The sequence below is a fragment of the Nyctereutes procyonoides genome, unplaced genomic scaffold, assembly GCF_905146905.1.
Source record: "Nyctereutes procyonoides isolate TBG_1078 unplaced genomic scaffold, NYPRO_anot_genome, whole genome shotgun sequence".
Classification (NCBI taxonomy): Eukaryota; Metazoa; Chordata; class Mammalia; order Carnivora; family Canidae; genus Nyctereutes; species Nyctereutes procyonoides.
This window is the reverse complement of record NW_026575139.1, coordinates 40,335,949-40,348,584: the sequence shown is the minus strand read 5'-3', so window position 1 is coordinate 40,348,584 and position 12,636 is coordinate 40,335,949. Positions and strand designations below refer to the sequence as shown.

Sequence of the window (12,636 nt, the reverse complement as noted above, 5' to 3'; positions counted from 1 at the left end):
CTAAGCTACGCAGGCACCCCACATTTTGTTTTTCAATCGCTAAATCAAAGGAGGCCATACCTACACTGGTCACAGAGTTAAAAAGTCGATTTGAGACAACTTCCTACAAAACCAACTGGGGGATCCAAATTGGTTTATATTATCAATACAGCATACCAGTATTATAAATACAGAATTATGTGCTCTAATCCTATCCCAAATAATGTAAATTGGTAATCAAATATTACAATTGGAAAACATCTTAGAACCATTTAACTCTTTCTTATACTTTTTCTCTTATATTTAAAAAAAGACAAAATAACTTTAAAATCTGCCTCTAGCCCTTAAAACTATTCACTGCACAGTCAGATGTATTATACAAGGAATGTTTTATTTGGAACTATCTTAAGTTTGTTTTCTACCCATGATAAGTTAGATTCTGTCTTTTACAGTTCTCAAGTAACAAGTATGAGGACCCAGCTCTCATTCAACATTCAAGCCCTTGCGATTTGGGCAAATATATGTTTAGCAAGAAAGTGAGTAATATAATTTATTTTTCTGTTATTTTTTCCCATATTCATTAATTCAAGTCATATTTTAATATGTGATTAAAGAACATTGCCAGTATTATTTTATATTCCAAATAAATGACCCTAACCACTTCTGTTATAGCAAATGTGTTTTGCTTTCTTGCTAGTTTTTCTTTTCTGATTATAAATTAATGATTTTGGAAGAGTGAGTTATGTATTACAATCTAAGTAAGCAAGTCATTTAATGTCTTAAACTTTTGATTGGATCTCTTACTCTGCCCGTAGCTACTTATTGTTGCATTGCAAAAGAAGTAAACAATTATTTGAATTCTTCCGAAGAAGAAAATAACCTCTGATGATAAAAGAAAATCTAAAAAATACGGCACTCTTAATCTCCATTAATTTTTTGTTCATTTTCTTTTAGCCTGTTTTATGTAAATTTATATATGTACACACATTTATAGTTCTGTTTCCTTGACACTTAACATTATATTGTGAGCCTTTGCCTATTTAAAAAGATTTGAAGTTATTTAAATGTCTGTATAAAATTCCATTCTCTGACTTAGGAGAATTAACCTAAATATTTTTATATTTGAGAATCTTCAGATTGCTTCTACTTCTTCTACTGTTATAAGTAATATTAAAACATTTTTATGGACTTATCTTTATCCACATTTCTGGTTTTGCTTAAAGATTTATGCCTCCATGTTAAATAACTGGGTCAATGAGTATGATTACTTTTAAGGCTCTTGATATATATTATCAAATCAATTTTTCTTGAAGATTATACTAATATACCATTTTAAAATATTATTTTGAGACATGAAATTAATCTTTAACAAGATCGGTGATATGTATTTCTTTGAATTTTAACTTCCTGTCTTTTGCTGCACAGTTCCAAGTAAAGTTGTCTGCAATATGTAGTGCGGTGTATAGGTGATTCTTATGTTTTGGTTATTTATTCCAGCTCAAATTTTTTTAACCTGGGACCTTTATTTGTCTGTAATTAAAAATGGAAAGTTTGGGGACAGCCCCAGTGGCTCAGCGGTTTAGTGCCGCCTTCAGCCCCGGGCCTGATCCTGGAGATCCGGGATCAAGCCCCACATCAGGCTCCTCACATGGAGCCTGCTTCTCCCTCTGTCTGTGTCTCTGCCTCTCTCTCTCTGTGTCTCTCATGAATAAATAAGTAAAATCTTAAAAAAAAAAAAAAAAAAGGAAAGTTTTATAGGTCTAACTTCTTTCCTGTAGTTTAAAACTAAGCAATATTAGGGGATCCCTGGGTGGCGCATCGGTTTGGCGCCTGCCTTTGGCCCAGGGCGCGATCCTGGAGACCCGGGATCGAATCCCACGTCGGGCTCCCGGTGCATGGAGCCTGCTTCTCCCTCTGCCTGTGTCTCTGCCTCTCTCTCTCTCTGTGTGACTATCATAAATAAAAAAAAAAAACTAAGCAATATTATTATTAATATTCATGCACATAAATAATTTTGGACATATTTGATTTTTTTACAGGGACAGACAGACTCCATCTTTAGTATGGCTTTTTACTGGAATGTTTTGCATTTATTCACTGTTCTTTGCTTGGAGGGCGAATTTAGATATTTCAAAGCCACTTTTCATGGGTGTGGTAAGTTTTACTTAGATATATCCTTTGATCAGAAAGTTGGTGAAGAGTGTACAGAGTTGTCCTTGTGAATCTTGTAGAAGAGCAACTTATCTCAGAAATAGTTAAAATTGTGTATACATTATAATAGATAAAAAGTTAAATTCTTGAACCAGTAAAGACTGAGGCTTCTTTTTGGGGGGAAAAATGCAACATTTAGTTAACACAATAGTCAGGTAGAAAAATAAACATAAGGTAGTTTTAAGTTAGTTATTTTATGTGTGTGATTCCAGGTATAAGTACTACTGCAGACCTCCTGGAATTTTTTAAAAAACAGCAAAGAAATAAAGGTTGTAGCTGGGGATTCATAACCCACATATTCCTATAGTTTTTACCTCAGTGGTCTCAGGCCTGTTTTCCCCTGGCTGCCATTTCTGAGATTAGAATATTTCTTCCCTTTGTAGTAGAAACTATAAATGTAGACAGCTCCTTTTCACTGGCTAAAAACAACTCTTTTCTGTGTGGGTGTTTAAGAGGCCTAGTAAATAATACCCTACTTGATCTTCTGAGTTCTGAATTAGTTGAGAAACAGGATAAACCAGGACAACTACAGCAGGTGAATCACCTTTATACTGAGAACGCTGAGATTGGGGAATGTAGTTTATATCTGTGGGTAGGTGGGTCTTCCTCACACTGGCTCCCAGAATGGATGGACTTACCCCCCTCATCACAGGCAGGGCTGCACAGGGCAGGCTCCCCCACCCCCCACCCTCCTGCCCCCTGTGGCCACAGGAATGTGGTCTGCCCCTGGACACATGCCTCCTACCAGCAGGTCACTTTCCAGAAAAAGAAAGAGGAAAGAGGAAGGCCACACAGGCCCACTCCCAGCTCTCAGACTCCCCTTCAGCTCAGGGCCTAGAGTCTTACAGGAAGGAGTGAGGGGTGTTCTACTGCGAGGGGCCTCCCCACATGGGAGGAGACCTCAGGAGTAAAGCAAAAGCATTTCTCCACCTCCTCCCTCTTTGAAATGGCAGAAGTCCAAGGTGCAAGTCCCAGAACTGAAAAGAATGTGTGGATCCACAAAGGGAGATTCATGTGTCAAACTGGAAAGGAGACATATTTGAAAACCGAAAAATAAAGTGATGTGGAGTTGGATTGGGGAAGCCAGTGAACAAGACCCAAGTGACAGCAGGCATAAGCAGTGGGTGTACACAGTGTATTTTTTAAATGGACAAGTACCTGACTGATTACATAAACCGGTCAGCAGGATGTCCTGTTTGCACGTCTCTGTCGCAGGTGGAAAGATTCTGGATGCAGAGCAATGCGGTGGTGGCTGTCCTTGCTGGCCTCGGCTTGGCTGCGCTTGTTTCTGAGAGTAATCGAGTGCTGAACACCAGTGGGCTTCAGTGGTTGGAATGGCTTTCAGCAACTCTTTTTATAATTTACCAAATATATTCCAATTTCAGGTAACACATGCTTATTTTTATGAAAAGTTGCACTCAAACAAGAGATACTTAGATATTTAGATTCTTGGGAATTTATTTGACCTTTAACCTCCACTGGTTTTCAGAGTAAGAAAGCTTAGTCAGAATACAGTGCTTCTTAAATTTTTGAACAGGATCTCAGCATGAATGATGTGTGGTTTCAGAGCATTGCCAACAAGGGCTTGGGTGGGACATATAAACTATTTGTGTGTTTTCCTATAAGGAATCCCAGAGATACTTTGTAGGATCTGGAGGTTATATAGAAGTCCATGATCTAAATATCACTTAGATGGAAGTAAAGACATTTGGGTCTTTTTGTATGTCCTAAAATATTTCCATTTTATACTTCGAAGATTTCAACCTTTTTTCTTTTTTTTTTCTTTTTTTTTTTTTTAGATTGTATTTATTTCTTTATTCATGAGAGACACAGAGAGAGACAGAGACATAGGCAGAGGGAGAAGCAGATTCCCTGCAGGGAGCCTGATGCGGGAGTCGATTCCAAGACCCTGGGATCACACCCTGATCCAAAGGCAGACACTCACCTACTGAGCCACACAGGCAGGCATCCCAGATTTCATCTTTTGAGTAACTAACATCTGGCCCTTATCTAGTTCACTCCATAGTAGTAAATATTAACTATTTTGAAATAAAGTTCTAAAAGTTTCTTAACCCTTATGCATCATTAGTAGTACTATATGTAGTTTTCAAAATATTTTTAATAACCATGCCAATAAAAATCTCACTCTGGCATAAAGCTTTAGATGATAGCTTTAGATGATACTTCATTGATTTCCAGCAGTATTGAATAAATATTACAGCAGTGGAAGAGTCCACTGGAGTTTCATTGTAGTGAGATTTGATTGATATTTTAAAAGGGTCCAATTTCCCCCTTTTAAAAAAGATTTATTTGAGAGAGAGAGAGAGAAAGAGAGAGCATGAGTGGGCGGAAGGGCAGAGGGAAAGGGAGAGAAAGAATCCCAAGCACACTCTGCGCTCAGTGGCAAGGCCAATGCAGGGTTTGATCTCACGACCCTGAGATCATGACTTGAGCCTAAACCAAGTCTCATACACTTAACCTGCTGAGCCACCCAGGCACTTGAATGTCCCTTTCAACTTAAGTTTAAAAATTGATGTTCTTTATAATAGCAGGGTAGAGCCAGTGCTAAGAAGCCTGCGTCATCAGGAGGTCCAGTAGAAAGGGGATGCAAGTCCTAGATACAAGTCCATAGCTAGCTCAACAAGGGCTTTCAAAGCCTACCGTGTTTCCCAAGTTTCTTTTATCCCAATCTTCTCCTGACTTGGATCTTTAGGGTAATCCAGTTTTAACACCAGGGATGCTTGTACAGGCTGGGCTGTTTTATTTTGTTTTGTTTTATTTGTCCCAGAGCAATAGCAACTTTGCTAGGTGGCAAAATGTGAGGCATCACCCTGCAAAGTAGAGAATCACAGTAGGAAACAATTGCATCAATTACAAAGGCAAGGGTTAATATTTTATTCCTAGTTGTGTTCATTTGCTTTGTGACGCTAGCCCAATGATTAAATTTTAGGCTGTGTTTCTCAGAACCATTACATGTAACAGACCTGATAATAACAGGAAAGACATTGCTTGTTCCATTTTTTGGTGCTTTTACTGTCTCATAGTTTTTTTCTTTTTTCATGGGAAGCTCTCAGAATTCATGCCAGTTTTCTTTGAAGTTAGAAAGTCCACTCTATGATTAAAAGGAGTTGTACTGCTGTTGTTGGCAATAGGCAAAAAATGCCTGGAGAGAAGTAAACAACTTTCCCTTCCTTCTTGTTGGTCTCATTCCCTATGATTTCTCTGCCTAGAAGGAAGAGAAGATCACAAGGAGCCTACGGTTTGGGGAAGTGGCAGAAGGGATCAAGCTTGCATGCAAGAGAGTCAGACCAATGTTTCATACAAAGTTAAGCTAAAAATTGGCAGATTTCCTTTTGCATTTCTGAAAATTCCTTTATTTGAAATGGAATTGACATGACATTACCTTGAATTTCACGTGAAATCAGAAGCCTTACTTCTTTTAGTGAAATTGGATATCCTTTTAGGAAGAAAAATAACTTACTCTTGAGCAGTAACCAATTCCCTTTTTATAGAAATGGTCATAAATTCCAAAAGTAAAACAGTACCCTGATTTTTATTCAGCAGCACAATTAGTTCCTCCTCTTTTTCTTGCAGATGACAGCATTCTTTTTTCAAATATCCACATCCTCTTAGAAGACATAAATTAGAGTACTTTGAAACACTGCATACAAAGAATGGAGCAGAAAATAAACACATTCTCTTTAAAACTGTAGGACTATGTTGCTATTTTAATGTTTCCTTATCTTTTTATTTAGCATTTGTGACCAAAGGACCAACTATGTGATTGATAAATTTGCAAAGAACCTTCTAGCTTCTATGCCTCGTGATGCAATTATCTTACTCAGAGGAGATTTGCCAGGGAATTCTCTCCGTTACATGCATTATTGCGAGGGACTGAGGCCAGATATTTCACTAGTGGATCAAGAAGTAAGTATATAAAAAATATACTTAAAACATAGTAATCACTTTAAAACACATATTTTTTAACAGTAGATAGATACAGTTTTCACACTCTTAGAATATATATCATGTTTTTTTGTTTATTTTAACTAAGGTATAAGTAGGCCATATGAATTGCTTCCTTCTCATCTAAACTAAATGTTTTAAGAATTGATGTTTTTCATGTTAGAATCAAATAATAATCTAGGTCTGTAGTTTATATGACAAACCATGAAAGTACTGTATTGCAAATTTATTTTTAAATAGTTCTTTGAAATTCAACCAACCCAGCCATTCAAATTAACACTGCCCACTGGTCTGGGGATTAAAATACATTAGATTGAATATAAAATAAGTCATGCTGCAAGTAAGTAAACATTTCACTCAAAATCGAAATTATTAACCACGATTCTGCTGTAGAATTTGTGTGTAAACTTTGTTGGTCTTACAACAAAATTATGTTTGGAGGGGACTTGTGAAAATTTCCAGGTCTATTTAAAATAGTCCACTGGAACTGAAGAAATGTACTTTAACTATAAGATTTATTATTTAAATGGTAAATACCTTAAAAAGAACAAATCTATCTCTAATGTTTTTAGAGCAGTCATCAGGGAAAGAGAAATTCCTAATCTTGATACTAATCTTAATACTATGATTAGTTTGAGCAAATTTTTAGGCATAATACTTAATAAATTTTGTTGAATGAATGAATAATTAGAATCTTTGGAGAAAACTAAAACAGATTTGCAAATATAGGGAAATTTGCAAATTACACATTATTATAAGCAGTTTGCATTTATATCATCTACACAAATTGATTAATTTGATCTTCAGTCTAGTTTCTGACAAAAGCTAGGCTGTTAGTTGTTAATGTGGTATCCCATCATGATTTTAAATACTGTTTAGGATGGCAGCAACTGTAGTGAGAAGCATGGATTTCAAAGTTAATTAGACCTAAATTCAAGTCCTCATTCTGTCACTTCCAGGATGTGTGATATGGGGCTAATGATTTTTCCTCTCTGAGCTTCTGTTTCCTGATCTATAAAATGGAAATGATCATCATATAAGTTAGGATACTTTTGAATGCAGGAAACAAAATACCTAAGAGTAGCTTAAACTATGGCGTTTTTAATCTCACATAAGAAGTAGTTTGAAGACAGGAGGTTTTAGGATGGATAATATAAGCAGTTCAATGATGTCAGTGTTCTAGGGCCACTTTTCCACATCCATCTTGAACTGATGATTGCCTGGTTCCAAACAGCACAATGAAGAAAAGTGCCTCTCCCCTTCTCTCCTCTCCTCTGCCCTCTCCACTCCTTTCCCCCTCCCTTCCCCATCTCTTCTCTCTCTCTCTTTCTCTCTCTCCCCACCCTTCTTTCTCTCTCTCTATTGAGAGTAACATGTACCCCAGAAACCCCTGTCAGACCTCCTTTTGGGTCCCCCTAACCAGTATTGGGTCATATGCCCATTCTTAAACTACTTAAACGTGGAGAAAAACTAGACCCAAGCATGTAGCTGCCCTGGACCACCTGATCAAAGTCAGGATTGTGTTAGTGAGGAAGAAGAGGGTATTAGCTGCTGAGTGGGCAATCAGCAATATCTAATGTAATTATTTTCATACAATAAGGTTACTGTGAGAATTATATGAGAAATATTGAGGTCATCGCATATAGAAGGTATTGAATTAACGTTAATATCCCTAAGAACTGAAACTGTTGTGTCATAAAATTTAATTCAATAAGTATGTTTTGAGTATTTAAAATGTACCCCTAGATTAAAATTAATTTGTCATTTCCAAGTTAAATTGCTTGTAGGAAGCAAGTAGGACATAATAAGCATAATTGCTCAAAAGGTGATGTCTAAACGATAACAAAACTTTGAAAGTGTAAATAGGAGAATCTTTTCCTTAAAAGAAAAAGTAAATCTGTGCATATAAAAGTATAGTTAAGTATAAATAAAGTATAGAATTAAGAACAAGTGATTTTTCCCAATATTAATGATTTGTTTTAATCAAAAGGACATGTGGGGATATGTAGTTAATTTGGACATACTAGCAAACTCAGATAAATTAGCCAAAGGGTTTTTCTCTTTGAGGTTTAAATTCTCATACATTGAGCTTCTCAAGGGCAGGGATTTTATCTTCTTTCTTGGAGTTGAGCTATACTTGTTTCTTGAGTAAATGGATGAACAAAAGAATAATGACACGTCTCTGTATCTTGTGCAGGTCTCCTAGTTTGGCCACCATAGACATTTCAACTGCAGCAAACATAATTTGAGAACAATGCCAGGCACTGTGCTAGATTCAGAGGCACAAAGCTGAAAACATACAGTCCCTTCCCTCTAGAAGCTCACAGGCTAGTGAGGAGTAGGGTCTGAGCTGGGACAGAGGTAGGTACCAAGTGCTATAGGAGTGTATCATTCTACTGTGGAACCTTCGGAGGGCGTCAGAGAGGAAGTGATACTTAAGCTCAGTCTGAAAGTTGGGTACACATTCTCTAGCTGTGAGAATGGGGGAGGGTCATTCTGGGTAGTCCGTCTACATGGAGGTGAGATAAAACAAGGTGCTTATGTTACCAATAATAGTCACAGCTTAAGAAATGAAATCCAAGGTTTAAGTCATTTGAGGAATAGTCAGTGTCATATGCGTCACTTGTGCACATTTGTATTTTTCAGTGATGCTAATATTTCATGAGTATATCCACATTTTAGAACTTTTTGGTTGTACTTGATAAACTTGTTTCTTTTTGAAGAAGTATATAAAAAATATGACATCATGTGTTATTTTTCTGATAGATGATGACTTATGAGTGGTATTTACCCAAGATGGCAAAGCATTTACCAGGTGTCAACTTTCCTGGAAACCGATGGAATCCTGTGGAAGGAATATTACCTAGTGGAATGGTCACGTTTAATCTTTATCATTTTCTTGAAATAAATAAACAGTAAGCATTCTTTTCATATAATAGCTTTTCTAAAATCTTAAGCTTTTCTAAAATTGTTTATGTAGCAGCTGTGCCTCATCCAAAAGACCCAATTTTCTACACCTCTTTCGCTGTCACTAGTGAGATTATCTTTGTAATTAAATTGAATATCTGTGCATAAATGAGGCCAGGCAGAAATAAATGTTATTGTTCTGGGTAAAGGAAAAATAAAGACAGATTAACAAGAATAGCAAATAAGATCTTAGTACAATTCAGAAAAATTAGAGATGTGCCTGTCTACTTGAAATCATTGCAGGTAGATCGCAAACAATTGTAGCTTCCCCTGATCAACACCGTGGCCCCCTTTTAAGTGTAAAGCAAACGTTTTCCAGGAATAATCACTATATAAAAATAGCTTAAGGATTTTTTTTATAAAGGATAAGGCATTTTTGTAAATATGGAAAACACCTACAGTTATGCTGGCTGAGATAACATATGAGAATTGTGAATTCTATACTTAAGAACATAAAATTATTCATAGTTAAGGTCAAGAATGAATAACTCCTTCAGTGGTAGAGTGTTGAACATTTTTCCTATCCATGAAATGTTTGGGATTGTCCAGAATATGAAGAAGAAAACTTATTTCATAACTTCTCTTCTCTTATAGAGGGGACTTGAGAAATTCTTTCTGAATTCCAAAGTTAAATTATCCCTTACTAAGAATATGATAACATGGGACTTTTGGTGTTCAGAGCCTGAAGTTTACTGTGGCTCATGAAGTAATAAGTAATGAGCATTAGTGTGCTGTGAGAGTAACATTTAATCATTCTATTTTGGAATAAAATGTCAAGATCCATTAACATCCATAAGTAGGCATTTTTTTGGTGAATTTTATTTAATTCCACCCCACAGGGCAGCCCCGGTGGCGCAGCGGTTTAGCGCCGCCTGCAGCCCAGGGCGTGATCCTGGAGACCCTGGATTGAGTCCCACGTCAGGCTCTCTGCATGGAGCCTGCTTCTCCCTCTGCCTTTGTCTCTGCCTCTCTCTCTCTCTCTGTCTCTATGAATAAATAAATAAAATCTTTAAAAAAAAAAAACTAATTCAACCCCACATTTATTGAATCTACTATGTTCCATCTCATGTTAGGCCTTGGCAGTAAAGTGAGACTCAGTTCCAAATTCAAATAGACCACACAATCTAGTTGCATATATACATAGATATGTGTATAAGTGACTATAATGTAATGAGGTAAGCTCTATGCTAGCCAAGCTTTGTCAAGTGTAATACCCAGTTCAATATGTGTTTCCTGAATGGATGATTTAACTGGGAGCATGGATGAAGAAGCAACTAATTCTGCCTGGGGGCAATCATTCCACATTTAACATATATCAAACGGCCAAGATACCCCAACAACTATCTGCTGTAGACACTTGACATGGCCCCTCCTGTTGCAGTCTTCCAGGAGGGTTTCAGGTGGTGCCTAACATATGAAGCAGATAAATTACATTGTCATCTGGTAAACATGGTAATGTTGGTATGGACAAAATGTTAGAGACTTAAAGACTAGGTAGGAATTTGCCAAGTGGGTGGGAGAAAGCAGATTCAAGAGAAGTGTTTGTGTGCAGTGCTTTTGTGAAGTGTTGGAAAAGGCCCGCTAAGTACTAGCAAAGTATAGCACACAGGGCTTAGAGGGTTTGGTGAAGAAGGGATGAGTGTGCAGGGAGGGTGGGGCCCAGATTGTCAAGGATGTTAACCCACAGACATGGATGAGGCATGTCCTCATTATGGAAATGTTGTATGCTCCTTGGAAATTCTAAAAACTACAGACAAGTAAGTGTAAAGAAGAGTAGTATCATCTGTCTTAAAGATGTCTTAACCTGTTGGTAAACTTTTTGGAATTCCATTCAGTTTTAACATCAGTCATTTACTTATGCAAACACGTATACATTCTCACACACTCATAGGTGGGATCATGTTTAGTTTCCTGTTCAGTTTCTTTTTGCCTAATATGTCATAAGCATTTCCCCTTGTACTCAGAAAAATACCTTTATTACCATCATTTCTTAACTATTTAATATTCTCATATGGATGCATGATGACTTAACAAATACTCATTTTTGGACATTTTTGTTGTTTCTAGACTTTGGCTATTATAATACAGCATGGTGATGAACTTTTTTGGCCATCAATTTTTGTTAATATTTTGGATTACCCAAGGCCTCAAGATTAATATTGCTTATTGGTATCAGTTTTTAAAATAAAATTTTTAGTTTAAAAAGTAGCATTGTTCATTATAGAGTAAGAAATTATTTTTTAAACTAGAAAAATATGGTTCTATCATTCAAATACAAATAGATAAAAATACATTTTTTACAAATTTGAAAGCATAATACAGAAAAAGCCTGTTTTCTCACTAAATGTCATAAAACCATTTTTAATGTTTTTACAAACTCTTTGTAAATATTTTTAGTAGGTACATGTACTATATTTTAATAATAGAGGAATGGAAATATTAGTAGATATTTAATATACCTTAATTTTTAACTATCATAAAATTATAGAGTACATCAAATGATTTTTTGTGTATAGTTTTTCTTTGGAGGAAATGGAAGTTTGAATTCTTAGGATAGATTCTCAGAAGTGAAATTACTAAGTCAAAGGACATGAACAATTGAAAGGCTTTTGACAGAGATTTTTTTTCCCAAAGCATTGAACTATCAGCATCCTATGAAAACTCTCCAAATGGATACTTTTTAAAAGGAAGGAAACTAATATTAACACAACTATTTTAACATGCAGTAAAATTTGTCTTTTTTGACATATAGTTCTATGAATTTTAACACATACATACATTTGCATAACCCCCACAAAAATTAGGATACAGAACAGACCCATGACCCCAAACTCCCTTGTAGTCATACTATTCCCAAGGCCCTAACTCACCCCCACCCCAAAACCCACTGTTCTGTTCTCCATTGCTATAGTTTTACCTTTTCCAGAATGCCACGTAATGGACACATAAAATATGTAACCTTTTGACACTGGCATATTGCATTTAGCATAATGCTTTTGACAACCATCCAAGTTGTGCATACTGATAGTCTCTTCCTTGTCATTGCTAAGTAGTATTCCATTGTATAGATATACCACAGTTTATTTATCCATTCACCTATTGAAGGGCATTTGGGTTGTTTTCAGTTTGGAGATAGAGCTGCTATAAACATTCATGTACAGGTTTGTATGTGAATATGGATGGGATTATTGGATTATTTGTTTTCTTAACAATTGGGTTTTAAGAGTTCTTTATGTATTCTAGGTACAAATCCTTTGTCAAATATGTGATTCATAAAGTTTGTAGCTTGACTTTTTATTCTCTTTGAAATGTCTTTTGCAGATAAAAGTTTTTTATTTTGATAAAATCCAATTATCATTTCTTTCTTTATGGATCATACTTTCCTTTTTTTTTTTTTTTCTGGATCATTCTTTTTGGTGTCATATCCAAGAGCTCTTTGCCTAATGCTAGGTCATAAAGATTTTCTCATGCTTTCTTCTTAGAGTTTAAGAGTTTTATGTTTTACATTTCAGA

At 36.0% G+C, this 12,636-nt stretch overlaps 1 protein-coding gene across 1 annotated transcript in view; it reads left to right on the top strand.

Annotated features, from left to right (window-relative positions):
* TMEM260 (transmembrane protein 260) overlaps positions 1–12,636 on the top strand; it is a 66,770-nt gene that overhangs the window by 40,862 nt on the left and 13,272 nt on the right. Inside the window, exons 8-12 of the mRNA XM_055304533.1 lie at positions 432–515; positions 2,019–2,133; positions 3,406–3,575; positions 5,946–6,117; positions 8,923–9,071. Of these exons, the coding sequence (XP_055160508.1) occupies positions 432–515; positions 2,019–2,133; positions 3,406–3,575; positions 5,946–6,117; positions 8,923–9,071 (690 nt within the window). The remainder of the gene's footprint in view (positions 1–431; positions 516–2,018; positions 2,134–3,405; positions 3,576–5,945; positions 6,118–8,922; positions 9,072–12,636) is intronic.